The sequence below is a fragment of the Elephantulus edwardii genome, unplaced genomic scaffold (assembly GCF_000299155.1).
Source record: "Elephantulus edwardii isolate Elephantulus edwardi_28Jun2011 unplaced genomic scaffold, EleEdw1.0 scaffold00060, whole genome shotgun sequence".
Classification (NCBI taxonomy): domain Eukaryota; kingdom Metazoa; phylum Chordata; class Mammalia; order Macroscelidea; family Macroscelididae; genus Elephantulus; species Elephantulus edwardii.
The window spans coordinates 10,944,557-10,962,280 of NW_006399810.1; the positions used below are offsets into that span (position 1 = coordinate 10,944,557).

General features: G+C 38.9%; 1 protein-coding gene across 1 annotated transcript in view; it reads right to left on the minus strand.

The window, feature by feature from the left end:
* LOC102856993 (receptor-type tyrosine-protein phosphatase N2-like) overlaps window positions 1-17,724 on the minus strand; it is a 1,387,447-nt gene that overhangs the window by 47,505 nt on the left and 1,322,218 nt on the right. The window contains exons 18-21 of the mRNA XM_006887690.1: window positions 12,491-12,610; window positions 10,520-10,686; window positions 5,144-5,197; window positions 2,756-2,820 (exon numbers count right to left, since the gene is read on the minus strand). Coding sequence (XP_006887752.1) covers window positions 2,756-2,820; window positions 5,144-5,197; window positions 10,520-10,686; window positions 12,491-12,610 — 406 coding nt within the window. The remainder of the gene's footprint in view (window positions 1-2,755; window positions 2,821-5,143; window positions 5,198-10,519; window positions 10,687-12,490; window positions 12,611-17,724) is intronic.

Genomic DNA, 17,724 nt, shown 5'->3' on the forward strand with positions numbered 1-17,724 from the left:
AAAGCAGTGCAGGGTTGCCTCTGCGGCTGCAGCTGGCCCCTCCTGGAAGTGCACTTGGTCCTTGCGTTGAGAACTGAAGGGCTCCGACAGGCCAGGCACAGCACATAAAAGCTTTGGAAATGGCATTCTTTGGTCCTCGTGCAATTCATTCTTTTTTTTTTTTTTAGAAAAGGAAATGGGAAGAAAGGTTTCATGTCCAGGCCTTTGGGCCTTTGATCATTTGATGAACACTGGATCGGCAACCTGGGCCTCCAACTTCTCAGGCCAGACAAAGAGAGCCCAGGCCTCACAGGCCAGGCCCTGGTTCCTGCCAGAACAAAACCCCTGGCTGCCTCACAGTGTGGTGGCCTGGGAAAGGCCCACCTCGGCCAGGCGGAGATGCCCGATCTGCCCTTTGATCTTGCACGAAACCCTGGGCCCAGGCTTCAGGTCAAGGGATTTCCCACTGCACACCACATCACCAGAGGGGAGCAGGTCAAGAGCAAAATGGGGGGTGACCAATCTTAAGAAAAACCCCGTGACTCCCTTCTTGGGCCAGTTTCACATGACTGGCCTCGCATTGTTTAACGCCTGGCCCACACTTGAAATGGAATTTGACATTACATGGTACAATGGAGGCGATAAATGGCTTTCCTTAGCGCTCAAACAATAAAGTCAACCCTTCCTTAAGTGGCTGAAAGCCCTAAACTGGAGCATACTTTGCATTTACTTGGCTAGAGAACCAACTTGCAAATGCTTGAAATCCACGTTGTAGTTCTTCATCTTGGAAGCCAAAATAATCCAAATCCTGAGAAAACAGAAGCATCACTTTCACCTACTGCTTATTCCTTTCACTTGTAAGCTCTAATCTCCATTTGAAATAAGTGTGCAGCCAGTAGTGCATTGTGCCACATGCATGTCCAGAAACATTTAAGTGGGGGGGGGATCTGTGTTATTCTGGAAGTTTGGGGGTTCAATAGAGGGAAAATATTTATGTGCACAAGAGGTAGAAAAGGAAGGAGTAGAGAATACAAATCTCATTGATCATGTCAAATTTGCAAATGAAAAGATATATATGAGAAAACACAACAGCACTGACGAACAAGGGAAAAAACCATGGTTATAACGACAAAAGTTATGACTATTCTACACTGTAAAACAAAAATCCTCATTAAAAGCACTGTTAGAGCATTCTCATTTTTGTGGTTTTTTTTTTTACTCTGTTTTCACATCTCTAGCATTAAACTAATTCAAACTGCCCAAAATAATATCTGGTGGTACAAAACCCAATTACAAAATTTTTCTTTCATGCTCTCCCCAGCAGCAAATGAGACACGGAGAGAAATAACACTAGAAATAACAATAGACTTGAGTTCTAGTAACTAAATAATTGTAGACCTTCAGCTAATTTACTTAAGCTTTGCTGTACTGATGTAAAATTATGGGCTATTATTTTAACCTTTGTCCATCTCTATCCTTGGGCTAAGGAGGTGGTAGTATATTAATTATCAGAGAAAAAATAGTAGAAGGGAAAAAAGCACCACTTGAGAATTTGCGTGAAAATGTATAAAAACTAATTTTCTGTATTTGCTGTCTTCTGTTGTTGAGTGAAAGATATAAAATGTGTGACTGCCCCATATGCTTTTGAAGGTGTAAGTCTGCATTACATTGTGTGTGTGTGTGTGTGTGTGTAGGGGGTTACTGTGTTCCACGGAGTCAGAATGACCCATAACTGGGACCAACTCTTAGCTCTGTCCTTCACATGAGCTATTGGCTTGTGTGGTTTCTAAAACTCCTCCTAATACTATAACACATGGAGTCTAAGATCTATGCATTCATTATCTTTGGCAGGAAATTAAGAGATTTTACCTATATTTATAGGTTAAAAAAAAAGCTCTAATAAAATATAATTATAGAAAGAAAAAAAAATAAAGTTGAAATTTGAGGTATAAAAAAAAAAAAAAAAAGCTCTAGTGTACTTTTTAAGGCTACCAAAACATACTTCCTTCAAAGTGTAAAGAGAGTCACTTAGATAACAAGTTGTAAACAGCAACAGGAAAGTTTGTAAGGCTGGACTGAAAGAAAGTTATTTGTATTTGATGATAATTGTTGGCAGTATCAGATGATTGGTAAGAATGCAATATGAAGCTTCACTGCTGCCGTGACTCTATGGGACAATGCATAACTGTCCCGACTGGGGGTGGTTGCGAACTGCTCACCTTTTGGTTAGCAGCTGAATGCTTAACCCCCTCACCACTAGGTTTCCCTTATAACCTAAACATTGTGTCATTATGTCCCACTACGTATGACTCATAGTGACCCTCTGAACAACAGATTTGAACTCTGTCCTATCCTATGCCATCCTCACCATCTCTGATATAATCTAACCCCTAACCTAAACAGTATCCTGCAAATACAACCAGTGATATGTTATAAAAAATACTTTATGATATTACATGCTAGTATCACATTCAAAAATCCAAAGGCTGCATTCTTCACAATACTGATATTCATATCATAATGCATTCAATAAATATTTATCATGCACCTACTATGTGCTCAGCACAGTGTGACGTGCTGAGTAGAGCCTGATAACAAAGGATGAACCTGGGAGATGTGTTGGCAGCAAATAACTTTAATGTGATTCAGGAGAGGGACAACAATCCTCTAATTTTTTTTTCTGAAGGCCTTCTGTGAATATTACACCCTATGTTGCCATAGCAACGCCATCACATATCTCAGCCACAACAAAGCAAGCAGGGCTTTTGAATCTCACCTTTGGCCATCTTATTGAGAACCATGTCAATCAGCACGTAGGTGCCGCTTCTTCCTGCACCATCACTGTCAACAGAAGGAGAGAAAATGAAAATGCCATCCACACAGAGTCAAAGGAAACACACAAAACAGCTAGCAACAATCCACTTCACTCTCTCTTAAGTGAGGCCAGCTGAGGAGAGGAAGGTTGTGGATTGGAAAGAGAGGAAGGAAGTGGGGTGGGGACACATCACAGGGCTGGGAGGGGGTATGAGAAGAAAGGAAGGGAGCCATGGGGGGGGGGAAGAAAAGCCAAACAAAAAGCCTTCATCCATCCTAGCGCACTCTCAAAGGATTAACTACTGTGCGTGGCTAAATTTATTTCTTATTCTTTTTCCCTCTTTGGCCAAAGATGTGGTAAGTTTTGCCAGCAAAAATAGAAACACAGAAATGTTTGACTATTTTGAGAGTTGATGGCATTTGCATTTAAAATGTAGACATACTTTCTATATGGTAACTGGATGGATAATCCACTGAGCTAAAAAGAAGGGGCCTGGGCTGCTCTGCCTTTGTTGGCTTTGGGCTGGGGCTCAGTCCTGTGCTGTGCCGCCCCCTCCCTAACGCATGTCACTCTTTCTCAGAGGCAGAAGTACACTTATCATTTGTTGCCTTAAAGATGCACCCCTGTTTCATTTCTTTTTCATTCCCACCAGCTATAGTTAGTTGGAATATTTACCATCTGGACTGAAGCTGTAAAAAAAAAAAAAAAGTTTTGAATTGTATATCAACAGTAGCCAATGTGGGAAAAATGATGGATTTTCTGTAAGAAATTTGCACCAAGCACCAACTTTCTTTATTTCTTGAAAATAAAGACTGGGCAGCCATTTTCTTCCTCTTGAAGCCTGCCACTGAGTTGTAAGAGTTTGAGAAATCCTCTTTAAATGAAACAGGACTTTCCCCCACCCCCACATTCTTTATAGTCTTGGCTAAATAAACTGTAACTTCAAGGCAAAAAACTTTCCACCTCAGGACTGCAATACTTATGGGACCAAATGCCAAATCATTTTGCTTTCAGAGTCTGATCTGCATGTTGACTTACTGTTAATTCTGAGAAATCATGTGTAAGACAATAGGTTGTTTTAGATTAAAGAATCACTGAACTTAGCTGTCACATGTTTCCAGAAATAAATGGTGAAAAAAGCTGCAGTTTGGGCACATAAATATTTCACAAGTTGTATTTTCATAATCTACATATGTTCTCATGACATTAAAAAAAAAATAACAGCAAAGCTGGTCCACCATTTAATTCTCATTATTGCAAGTGGTTACAGTTAATGGTTTCCGATGTTGAATGTTTTCTTCCTTCTCTTCCTTACCTAATACACATTCACTTTTAAGACATACTACATATAATACAAAAAGTTTCCAATTAATTGTAGCTTCACCTATATTTACAAGTAAAAAAATGAACAGTTCAGTATTTTGAATTCTGGTGAACCAAAACACTTGAGCCTTATGTGTGCACTCTTTCTTTCAAACACACACACACACACACACAGAGAGAGAGAGAGAGAGAGAGAATTTCCTGACTGTAGTGATGACTTGGTGTATCAACTCAGGGCACAGATCACTTTGGATCCCAAGCAGAAAAATTGAAGACATGGTTTTTTAAAAAATAGTGGAGCATTGAATCAAGTAGAAGAGTGTCATCAGATGTAGCTTTCTTTGAATGGGGCTAATCAAAGTGACTTTAACCTATTTGAGGATAGTAGCCTTGCCTTTGTGGCTGCAGGGATAGATCTACATAATAAACAGGAAGGTGTCCCTTAATGTAATATAGAGCTCGTACCTGTTCATAAATTATTCCTTGCAAGCTTTCCTCATGGTCTGCACAGGGTGACTGAGAAAGCATATCAAAACCACTATTTTGACCATTTTAGTGTCGTGGCATCATGCAGCTTCAAGAAGAAAATATGGTGGTACATCTTGAATGTTAGGCAATAGATTAACCACCACAGTGGTTTTCCAGAAAGAAAACAGACCATGAATAATTTATTTTACAAATGTAAGGAAATAAATGAAAGGCCATGTCTTTGATTTCTTTTAGAAATTAAAAAACTCAACTTCATTGCCAGCCATTGAGTTGTGACTCACAGCTGACCCTCCTATGAGTTTCCTAGGTTGTAAACTTCTAGAGGGGAAAAGCCCATCTTTCTCCAACTATCATTGGTGGATTCCAACTGGCAGAGAGGTCCTGCCCTTGGGTTTGCATGACAGCTGCCTACAGACGAGGCCAACACTTATACATATTTATGACACAATTAGAAAGTTCAACTTCTATATTTCATTTGTATACTTTTTATTTTGAGGTAGCAACATCTTCTTAATCCATGTTAAAAGGTGTACTTGCCTGCAATGAACAATTATTGGACAAGAACGGCCCCTGTAGCACTTGTTAACTTTTCTGAAACAAAAAGAGACATAGAAATGATTGTTATGTTCTATGATTCTATGATATCCAAAATAACTAGTGAACTGAAGGTAAAAGTTCTTATCCTTAAAATGACTTCACAATAGACTTTCTGACAAAGAAAATTCAAATTACATATATATTTTCAAGTACGTCCTTTCCTTTTCAACATTAAATTATTAAATGCTTTTAAAACAATTTTTACACTTTCACAAAGATGTTTTCTCTCATTTTATTTTACCAAGTATAAATTCAAAACATTGGTCAATGGATCTTACCCACCCCACTCCAATTCTTTTTTTCCCTTAATTTCCCTTCTCTCTTTCCCTTTTCCTAATTCTTCTGCATTTTTTTGGTTCATTTACCTGACTCTTTGTTGTATCATGAATGTCTATATTTGCCACTGAAATTTGTAAGTTTTGTAATTTCTGTTAAAATTTCTCATAGTCTAAACATTATGCTAGAATATAGTATTACTATATCGTCAAAACACAGCATCTTAAAGATCCTTCTTACAGAGTATATGTTTAATCTGTCACGTTTTTTGAAGAATATTTAAATTAGAGAGAAATCACAACCAAGTTAAATCTTCTTAATTTTAGAAATCTTTTTCAATTCTGAGTGTATTTCAGAGAGGCATAAAAAATTACCAATAAACTTATCTTTCAGATTTTGTAACCAATCCCTCAAAATAGGTGGTTGATTATGATTCATCACAGATTTGTAATTCAGTGAAACAACTAAATGTTTTTACAAAGTGCATCCAATTTATCAGTAAAATATTCTTGAATAAAGAAAATGGAAGTCAGAATCTGGGTTGACTAGAAGGAGAATCTGTGTGTGATAAGTTGTTCTAAGATGTGTTGTAGATATTTCTATAGCATAAGTCAAGAAATTTTTTTAAAAAGGAATAATATAGAAATTTCTTCCCTCAGACCAGAAATAATAAATATTATCTTTCTCTGTAAAGGCTTGCCTACTCAGGAGTAAAACAGTTGAAAGTAAAGATTCTATCACCAAGTTGCTCTGTCTATAAAACCCCAAGTACCATGATAAAATGGTGGGTTGGGGGGAATGGGTAGCAATGAGAGAAGATGAGTGTAGGAAATGACTGATGAGTTAAACAGATATTTTTGTCATAAAGCTCAAATATCAGATTTCCCTCCCTTATTTCTCTACTTTAACTCATGAAATCCTCATGTATACCACAGCAGAATTGTGCTTGTAGGCTTTTTGGTGGCTGACTTTACAGAAGTAGACTGCTGAGCCTTTGTTAAGAGTCCCCTTAGCATAGACCAGTATCTTCAAACTTCTGGCCAGCAAGTGAACCTGTTGAACAGTTTGCATCATCCATAGTGCTCCAATGCAAATAGTATAAAGCAGAGTTCCTGGGAGGAGCAGGGCTGTGCACTAGACAAGATCCATTAACACCTGTGGACTGGTCATTTTAAAAGACTTATTCCTTGTAACATGTGATCTATGGCAACTCCAAGCTGTGCAAATATGTAGCTTTTTAAGGTGCACAGAACAAATAAAAATGCTTTAAAAGTGGTGAAACACAGGGGAAGCAAGTTATCCAGTTTCTTAATGGTCATGTTTTTTTTTTTTCCTGTCAGGGCTTTTTCCATTTTTCCTGGTGTACGCTGCAATGTTAATTTTTTGGGGGGTGGGGGGAAGTGGAGAAAAATCAACAGCATTTGCACACCAGAATGCTTTAAAAGTTCTTGGTCCTTTGAGAATAAAACTGATTGGAAAATACAGCCACTCGCTTTTCCTTCTAAAATCTCCTACTCTTCAGAAGGTTGTAAAGGCAATGGGTGGTTATGCTCTGATAAAACATATGTTGAATACTAGGAGAGAGAGAGAGAGTGTGTGTGTGTGTGTGCATGAGCACACATATGTACATACATGCATGTGAAATCAAACAAGCTCAAGAGTCTAGGCAAATTACTTTTAATGGCCTTTTGCCATCAAATAGAGTTTATAGGCAATTTCTAATAAGGAGGTTATACAATGTGATCAGGAGACCACTTTAGTTCCATACTTCCAATAGCCTGTTATATTTACAGGATGGTCCATTCTGCGCTATTGCAAACTAAGCTAAACATCTGCACAGGCTGGCATAGGGCCAGGTCTTGGACGGGGTAGGGTTCTTGTTGTTGTTGTTTCTGATGGATCAAGCACAAAAAAAGAGATCACTGTTTTGAAAAGGAAATAAGCCACTAGATATTTATTCTTCTTTAAAAGGTACTGATTCTGAAAAATAGAAATGAAAAGAATCAGTAGAAGAGTCGCATCCTATTTATAGCTGGTCAACTCGGCCCCTCCCCTTAACAAAACTTGATAAGAATAAACTCCTTTGCTAAGAAATGTTGCTAAAAAGCTAATTACTAGCTAACATGGTTGTAATTTGCTTCCCCGCTTGTATAATTCCAGTCTTTATTTTATGGCATATTTAAAATATTCTTTTTCTCTACCATGTTGTGACTGGCTGCCTCAGCAGGATACAGGGAGGTCTTACTGTGATTTTCATACCCACTTTGGCCCTTGCCCCACGCTAAACTTATTTATAAACAGTTGCAAACAATCAAGGAAACATGTTGGGTAAAACTCATGTGATGCTATATAGATATATACATTTATAATTTTAAAGAATTTTATTTACAGATCATTCAGATGCTTGTATTATTACAGCTGCAAACATCACAAAAAGGCAAAGCCATCACATATTCAACCAAAGTTTTCATACAGTTAAAACAGAGACTACAGATTACTGACAAAGATAAGTAAAGCACAGCTGTCTCGTTTTTAATTCTGTTAGAACAAATCACCAGGAAGCAAAAGGTCTCAAACATTAAGAAGGGGAAAAAATAATATTATATCTATTTCAATAGGAGGAATTGACCACGAAAGAATGATTAGTAATACAAACCAACCCATGGGTCACTGAGTGAAAAAGAAATCGTCATGCAGCCCATCATCAGCAAGCAAAGGTCAGAGGTCGTTAGAGGCTCAGAAAAGGGGTTTCCCACATTGCCCCTGCAGCAGAGTCACAGTTTCCAATGATCACTTTTGTGACTATGCAACTGGGCTCATATTACTAGCTGCAACATCACAAAAATGACACTGGCCACCGCTAATTAGCTGGCAAAGTAAGGGTTGGTCCATTTGTACAGTGAGCAGTGTTAGTAAATGCCATTGCACACAGCAAGAAGAGAGAGAATAATAGATATAGATAGATATATAATTTTTTTTTAAAAAGCAAAGCCCTTACATGTGATGCTAATTTTCTCTTAGCTTAGCAATTTCTCTTTAAAGTGTAAATGTGCTCCCTCTGGGCTCCAGAAATATTTAATTACACATCTCAGTGCCTGACTAACACACTAGGCCAGAGCCAGAATCCTTGGTCTATTGTTCAAAGGCAGAGGAGAAATCCCGTGGCATTAAAGGGACCAGTGTCTTCAGAAAGGGCCCCACCTTCTCGATGGCTGCATCTGGACAGCTTCTGAGCAGCTGGTCACCTAACAGCACTGGGTGTCTAGCACAGCGCATTTAAACCCACTGTCCGGTTTCCACATGAAAGGCAACCTCATCAGAAACTCTGATAAAACCAAATAAAGCAAGGGAAGCTTTCCACCCTCATGAGACTTTTAAAGCTGCGCCTGTGAGGTGGTTTTCTTTTTAACAGAAACCTTCTCAGATCATGTCTTCATAGACTCTGGGGCAAGGGAACTTGAGGAATCCATTTTTTCTTCATGATGACTTATAAACAAAGAGGGTTGGTTATGTATCCATTCGATTCTATATATGTATATGACATATCATTATACCCATATGCATATATATATATGAATGCATTGAATGCATATAAAAGACAGGGGTAGAAAGAGGAACATGTTGCTATGTCCATTTTGCCAGCAATGAGTAAGTTGTGGAAGATTTCATTTTGGGAAATTGACCCTATGTAAGATTTTAAAATAGTGTGTCTTTGGAAATAAGTTGACATTGAAAGAAAGTATATATAGAAAAAATATATAAGTGGTCTATAAATCAAAAATGATTTGAGGGGATTGTGTGTGATAGCTGTTTAACTGTGCATTCAGCATTCTGGATCCACAATGCACACTGTATCCTTCAGAGGTGACGGAGTGGGGCAGCAGTCACTGCGTGTGCTTCATACACGGGACATCAAAGGCATGTCTCTCCTCCAGCCCATTCACATGCTACTTGATCCAAAGAACTACTCAAACCCAAACTTCTCTTTTACTTTCCAAAGTATACTAAAAGGCAAAAGAAATAGCGTCATAACAACCTTAAGAATCTGTAACATAATTTCAAGCAACCCAGAAATAATTCGAAAACATCAATCTTTAAGACAATCCTTGTCTTTTCAACCTTTCTGAATCCTGCTACCCTAGCTTCATGGAAGAATAGCTGCTTATATACAAGCTGTTCTGTGATAGAGTAACGCTAGCTTAACAAATACACTTTGCTCTATTCTCTAGTACTTTGAGTATTTATCTGTGTTCCTTAGTGGACAGATTTCCAACCAGTTAAATTTAAGAGAAACTTCATATACTTAGAAGTTGGTCATTGACGTTGCTCAATATTTCACTTTCTTTTAGTTATTTATTCATTGCTCGTCATTGAACAGCAAATGTTAATTGTTACTATAAATTTGATGTGTAGTCAAAGCTTCCGTCTTAAATTTTGCTCCTTTTTCAAGGTCAGTTTCTCCCTGCAAGGCAGTCTAGAATTCACTTCATTTACTTCAACAATTCATTAAAAACATGTCAAAATAAGACAGTTCATTGGATGACCAAATTACTCAAGTAATGAACAAAAGACTGAATAAAGAAAAAAACAACTGAGCTTCAGACCTGCAATAGAAAGATATACTTGTCATGTACCAACTACAGCCAGGCTTTCATCCATAAGGACCCACTGTAGAATCTGGATGTAAACTTGCTACATCTCATTATTCCGTGCAACAGAGAAGTGCACATTAACATCCTATGAAATATAAACTTTAGCATTGTTCATCAGTTGATTAACTTTATCAAAGATAATTACTGTATTTCCATAATTCTAAGATGCCCATTCCTCTTTGAAATTTTAACACCTCTAAAACTAGGAAACATCTCAAAACTAATAGAACCCTCCCTTCCTTTCTTCTAGAAGCAACTGTAAAATGATTGGAACATTTTACAATCAGTGGCATCTTAGAAACAAGGAAATCTGGCATTAAAAGGTGCATGCTTTAATGTAATACCCAAACTAAAACATTGTAACCTGCTATTAGGAAGTTGGTGATACCTGCGGAAGTCCAGAAGTGACCGCGTGGAAGAAGGGACGCCCTGGTCATACCAACTGAGGAAATGGAACTGCGTGACGGTCCGAGTCTCATTGGTTTGAAGATTCTTCAGGTAAAAGCTTCTGACCAGGAAATCCTCACACCAGATATGCTCAGAGACCAGGTTAACCTACGATGTCAGGCGAGAAAAAGGAAAATGGGAAAAGGCATGGCCTGGGTAAGGCAAAGTTGAGCAGGAAGCAACTTTTGAGGAAGGAAGGGTGAACATTCCAAAGAGGACACACTCCCTACTGCAGGTGCGTGGACAATTGGCTTTGCTGGCTTCTCACACCTGCTCCATTTTCACATGACCACACTAGTTAGTGTTGTTCCTAATTTCACCCAAGAGGCTTTGAACAAAAGTACCAAGGAGTTTATGTGTTCTGCTACACATATACTGAAATCTCTCTTTAACTTAAATTTCATTTAAAGTAGCATATACTTGGACCTAGAACTAAGAAAAAAAACAAACCCACAAAAGCACAGAAGTATATTAGTATGGGCGCCACCAAATCACTTTCCCCGTTCAAGGCTATTTGCGGTGACCTAAAAGCCACAACTATGTGATTTAGGATTAATCTTTAAGCTCCTAACATGCTTCCTACTGTGATCTTCAACATTCTGATTAATTTCAATGCAAAACAGAAGCAAAGGATGCATTCTTGAGCTTGTTTAAACGTCCAAGTTTATTTAGTTCATTCTTCGTGTGGGTAGAAAATTCAACAAGGGAAATAAGCTTGTCAGCAGGTTATCCTCAAATAAAAAGGTCAAATGCTACATACACAAGACTCTAAACAGAGCTGTGGAAAGACCACACTGCTCAGCCAAAGAAATCAATAAATAATTAGAATAATAGCAGGGTTCTTAAAAAAAAAAGACCCTACTTATTCACAGGCCTGTTCTATGGGGCCTGATTCACTTGACTGCAGGGGGGAGGTAAAGCTGTTTTTGGTTCCCTCCCCCCCATTTTTTCCCTCTTTCTTTAGGCATTTGTATTTATAAAAAAATGAAAATTAAAAACATACCATTTACTCCAGTGTCCAGTTTATAACTACATATAGCTGGTTTAAGAGTTTGAATTTCTGTTTGTACTGGATGCTTGTAAACTTGCTTTCAAAACAAATCAACTAACCCCAACTGCCAGTTTACCCAGAGCAATCAAGTCAGTGCCAGCTCCCAGTGACACCATGCGTGTTAGAGCAGAACTTGGCTCCAAAGCTTCCAAAGGCTGATTTTTCAGAAGGCTACCAGGCCTTTTATCTGAGGTACTCTGGGTGAATTGCTATTGTTTTTATATGTCATTGTGTCAGACCTGACTCTCAGCTTACCCTCCAACAGGTTTTCAGAGGCTTGAGACTGCCCATCTTTCTCCTGAAGAGCATCTGGTGGATTTGAACTGCCAGCCTTTGGGTTAGCAGTTTAACTCCATACTCACCAGGCCAGCAGAGCTCCCTGATGTACAGTCCATCTGGAACTGACTCATAGCTGACATTCCAGTGGGTTTTCAGAGGCAGTAAATCACACAAGAGGATAATGCCCATCCTTCTCCTGCAGAGCAACTGGTGGCTTCAAACTGTATGCCTTTGGGATTACAGTGCAGCTTCTTGCCTCTAGGCCACCAGATCTCCCTAGTCCTTGATTATGCTAATAACTGAGAGTGCTAAACTTCCTAACACCAAGCCTGTTCTTCCAACCTCTTTCAAAGGGCTGACAAGCCCCGCTTCAGCTGTTTTCCTTCTGGCAGTGGTGACATAAATGCACACACAATTCTACTGCAGACTTTGCAGTCAAGGCCCAAGTGTCCCAGCAGTTCTCATGCCACTTGAAAGTAGGCTTCACTTTGAGCGGAATGGTATCAAGTAACACTGTGACTGATATGACAGTAAGAGATGCACTTGCACTCAACACTCTAAGCAGATGCTTGATTTAAGTACCTCGTAGATGTGGTAAAGGTTGGAGCCTTCATCTGGCCAGTAGTGGTAGCACTGCTTGACTCCATTCTCCGTGAGGGGTGTCAGCATGACAATAACCACACAGCCGCTCTCCCAGACCATCTGCAGACAAAGAAAGGCAACATGGCCACAGTGTGACTGCCTAATTACTGCGTGACATGTGTAATTACTGCACTCAGAGACACAATCAAAATTTATTCCATTCACAGGAAATTTATTTCATTTTCATTAGACACTTTTACTCTGCAGCTGCCTTCCAAATCTCTGAATAAAGTGGACCCACACTTTGCATGCCTCCATGAAATATTAAAAAAAAAAAAGAAAAAATTGAGTGCATTCATTTCAGGCCTTTAAAAAAGCTTCTTGGTTTCATGTTCAGCTGTTTGACTACCTAACTCTTGATTTGTAAAGGAAATTTTCTGTAATTCAACACAAAACATACATGTTAGGCTCAGAGGCGTCACCTTACAGCGGGCAGGTCACTGTGGTGAAGGACATGCTTAAAGTGCGCTGAAGTCCATTGATGTGTTTGGTTTTGGGGAATTGTCTATATTTTGCGTGACTAGAGAAACATTCTTCTAGACTATCAGAAGCCTGTTCCAAAAAGTTTTCTTTAAGAAGTGTATTACAGCAACACTGGTGACTGGATCTTTCCTTAGTTATGCCAGAATTTAGAAAATATTATTCAAATTAAACTCCAACTGTCTTACCAATCAGTTCAGAATCGCCACAGTGAAAACGGACTCAGAGGCTCAGAAAACACTTGAACATCAATATAGTTAGGTAGAAGGACTGAGAGTCACAGAGGGCGCTCCATCCCAAACTTCTTGACAAATGTAAGTCACAATTTTGTGGCTATAAACTTAGGTGTTAATACTTACAGTATAATTACTAAAACCATTAATTCTACCACAGTACACTAATGTGGGATTTATAAACTTTTACTAGCATATTAAATCAGAGTGAAGAGTATTCTGCTTTTCCCACCATGAGTTACATTGACTCCACAAAAATTTTTTATGGGCAACTGTGCTTAGATGCTAATTTAATATGTAAAAGAGCTGCTGTTTCTTTTAAAGACAGATGCAACAATCCAGTTAAGATCTTGTTATTTAAAATTCTACATATCCTAAACAGAAAATGTTTTCCCTTCATAGTACATGTTATTAATGTCCCCTTTTAAATTACATTTTAAAAATCAAACATGCACACAATATTTTCCTCCTTCCATATTTATTTATAATCCATGTAATAGAAACAGTCAATATCCTTAACATACTGCACTGTGTATCTGTTATATTGGAATTTAAATGGAAGCTGGTGAAGTATATACGAAAAAGCCCATAAATAAATATGAATCATGTCCAAACCTATATGTTTTTCATTTCCTTAGTGCGAATCCAACAATAAGAGGAGAATTCAAAACATGTGTCTTACTTTAAGCTTAAAAACCAGCTCTACTATATCGGCACTTTCATCACAGAACAATTTAATGTGCCTTTAGAAGGGATAGAAGCTCATTGAAGCCATTACGAAAATGAGGAGAAACACAGATTTTATGAGTGTAATAAAAATACAATGATCTAGACCATAAACTAATCATCTAGCACTCGCTTGTGCCACCCAAGTGTACCATTACAAAGCCCACTCATTTACAGAGGAATCCGTACAGTTGGGCAGCCCCTGCCATTGGCTCAAATACACTTCATTACTGGGAGCCCGCCTGGCTCTCTAAAGATTTGGTTAAGATTAAATCCAAATGAAACTTAATTTAAACAAACAATCACAAAGGCACACTGGGGAATAATATTTCTTTTTTAGGTCACTGAGTATAAAAGCAGAGATGGGAATTTACTAAATCAAACCAACGGCAGCCCAATTGGGTACCAACATTGCAATGGTGCTCATGGCTCTGATCTATGCTATTCTGGAAGCCGGACAGACTAACTCCCTAGAGGAGAGAAAAATCAGCCACTTCACCACAGACATCCCACCTCTGACCTCACTGTATGACTAGCTCAATTTCAGAATATGAAAAGAAGGACAAAATCGCTGGCTTGGAATACAGGGTAGTAGTAACCAATGCAGTCAGCTGAAGTTTTATTTCTAGACAGGACTAGTTTCTCAGCCATCATCTTCCTCAGCTAGGTCTTTGTTTGTAAGTAGAATCAAGGGCTCTAAGTACCACAAGGAAAGTGCCGGTCGTCTGGCCTACCTTTGTGAAAGTGAAACATTTATCTTCTAAGAAATAAATAATGACCCAGAATCCCTACTTAATCCTAGTGGAGACTACTGGAATAAGTGACTGATTAAAGAGCTAAATTACTGAATACTAGAAATGACTACTACTAGCACTTTCTAAGGACACAGTTTTCCAGTCATCCACTCCCTTATTTGATACACTTATGGAGCCTCTACTTTGCGTCAAGTATTTAGCTGGAGATTAAGAGATGAACACCAGCTCAGCACAGCACAGTTGCACTGTGCACAACTACAGTGCCAATATAGTGCCACTCAGTACGTGTGAGAATACAGGGCCTCCGTGTTCTTTGGTGCCTCTTTCATAAACATGGTGGGAGGGGACTACTTTTCTAGATGAGGAGCAGATCCCTCCATTGCTGGGTCAAAATAATGCCTCAGTGTGCATTTAAAAAGAAACTGTAGTTACTAGATTTCAAGTATACCTGCATGTTGGTGTCCTTAGGAGACTGAAATTCCCTTTTTCGTGTGAGATTCACAATGGAATCAGTGTTCTTCCTCAAAAGTCTACCTTGAAGGCAAAGGATGCTGTAGATATTTATACCCTGCATGCCTGGGGAGCTATGGCAACTTGTAAATGACTATGGAATAGTTTCCTGAGTTCTTCACTAGTAGCTGTATTCAGGAGGAAACAGAAATTATAGGCCAAGTGCTAAGTGGGTCTTAGCTATAATAAAACCCTAGGACCATAACCTGCTGAAAGCACTTGTTAACACCAAGTTAACACCAGCTGATGATGACTCCAAATATGACAGAAAACATCTGTGCTCCTGGGATTGTTCAGTACCTGATCTTTCAGAAATCGATCACCAGGCCTTTTTCTGAGGCCCTTTGGGGGGATCTGAACCTCCACATTTTTGGTTAGTAGTAGGTGAGTGTGTTAATCATTTGCACCCTCAAAGGACTCCAATCACTGTTAATCACCTCTTACAGTACACAGATTATACAGAAGATAACCCCACAGTGACAAATACAGTGCAGTTTAGACTAAGATTTTGTTTATGGTTATTCACTGCAACTAATGTGAAAAAAAAATCATTTTAACAGTTCACCCACGTGATCTGGCTGAGTATTCAATCTAATTGACTCTTGAAAAGAACAAAAGTCATACTGCTCTCTGATATATTACTACCTAATCCATTCTTCAAATAATCCATAAGTGCTGAAAAATGTCAACTCCATTTAGGCTTTGTAAATTAAGCTCATTAAAACAGATGAAAGGTAATTAGGGGGTATCTGCATTTGAAGTCCTTTTTGAGTTCTCAAGTATTTAACAAACAAAATTCTTTCAAAGCTAGGGTAAGATTTGATTAAAGGAAGCATGATCCACCCAGAATAGTGAAAAACAAAAACCAAATCCAGGCCACCGAGGACCCAATGTCACTTTTCCTATATAGCACCTATGATTCTTGTAGAAAACTTTCTCTTTCTAGTGACACATCCTTTCTTATCTTCTAGTGCACTTATCAGTGAGCTCTGATAGGGACTAGATAAATCTAAAGGGACTTGTGTTACCAACCCAAAGACCATACCCCTAGCAGTTTGGATCCACCCATGGCTCAGAGGGACAAAGATGGGCAATCTTCTTCTGTGCAAATTTATACTCATGAAAACAAAATGGAAGGCCAGCTATGGGCTGGTACTGACTTGATGGCAATGATTTATTTTGGGTTTTGTTGTTTTTTTAAAAGTAGTTTTTACACTTATTAAAGGAACCCTAGTGTGTGATGTGTGATGTTACATGTTGGACTGTAAACAGAAAGGTCAGTGGTTCAAATCCACCAGTGGCTCTGAGAGACAAAGATGGCAGTCTCCTCTTGTAAAGATTCACAGCCTCATGAACACGACAGAGGATCACCAGGAGTCATAATCAAATAGACAGTAGTGAAGTTTTTAAAATTATACTCATTTATGTTCTCATATGCTTTTCTTACCAGATTGTCATCCCATATTATCAAAATCCTACTCAAGTTACTATTTCTATCCTCTAAGGTATATAGCATGTTGCTGTTGTTGTTACAGGCCACTGAGTCACCTGCGATTCACATTGACCTCTATGCACAATAGCTCTGAACCCTGCTCTATTTTCAGCCAATTTCACTGTCTCTGACACACCTATCCCCATTACCCCAGTCACTGAGTCAATCCATCTCATCCAGGGTCTTCCTCTCCTGTGCTGTCCCTCCATCCTTCCAAGTATAATGTCCTCCAAGGACTGGTTTCTCCTGGCAAAATGCCCTAAGTATGTGAGATGAAGCCTCAGAATCCTTGCTTCCAAGGAACAGCCTGGTTTCATCCTCTCTAGGATGAACCCATTTCTTCTCTTAGCAGTCCATGGTATATTCAGTACTCTTCTTCAGCACAACTCCTCACAGGCATCAGTTTTTTTGTCATCCTTAGTCACTGTCCAGCTTTCTGATGCATAGCAAGTAATTGTGAAGGCCATGGACTGGATCAGGCGCATCTTAGTCTCTAGACCGACACTGCTGCTCTCCAGTACTCTAGAGGGGTCCCTGACAGCAGATTTCCCCAGTGCAATTCATCTTTTGATTTCTTGACTGCTGGTACCAAGGCTGTTGATTGTGGAGCCAAGCAAGCTGAAGCTGTTAACAATCTCAATCTCTTCACTATCTATCAGGATGCTGTCAACTGGCCCAGTGGTGAGAATTTTTGTTTTCTTAATGTTGAGCTTCAATCCATATTGAAGACTGCAGTCCTTGACCCTCTGTAGCAAATGATTCAAGCCCTTCTCAATTTCGGCAAGCAGGGTTTATGTTATCTACATAACACAGGTTGTTTATTAGTCTTCCTCCAATCCTGGTACTACCACATTCCTTCTCATAAAGCCCAGCCTCCTGGATGATCTGTTCTTCATATAGGTATGAAGATAAGATGCATCCCTGGTTTACACTTCTAATTTTGAACCATGTTCTGATGACTGTCTCCTGGTCCAAGTA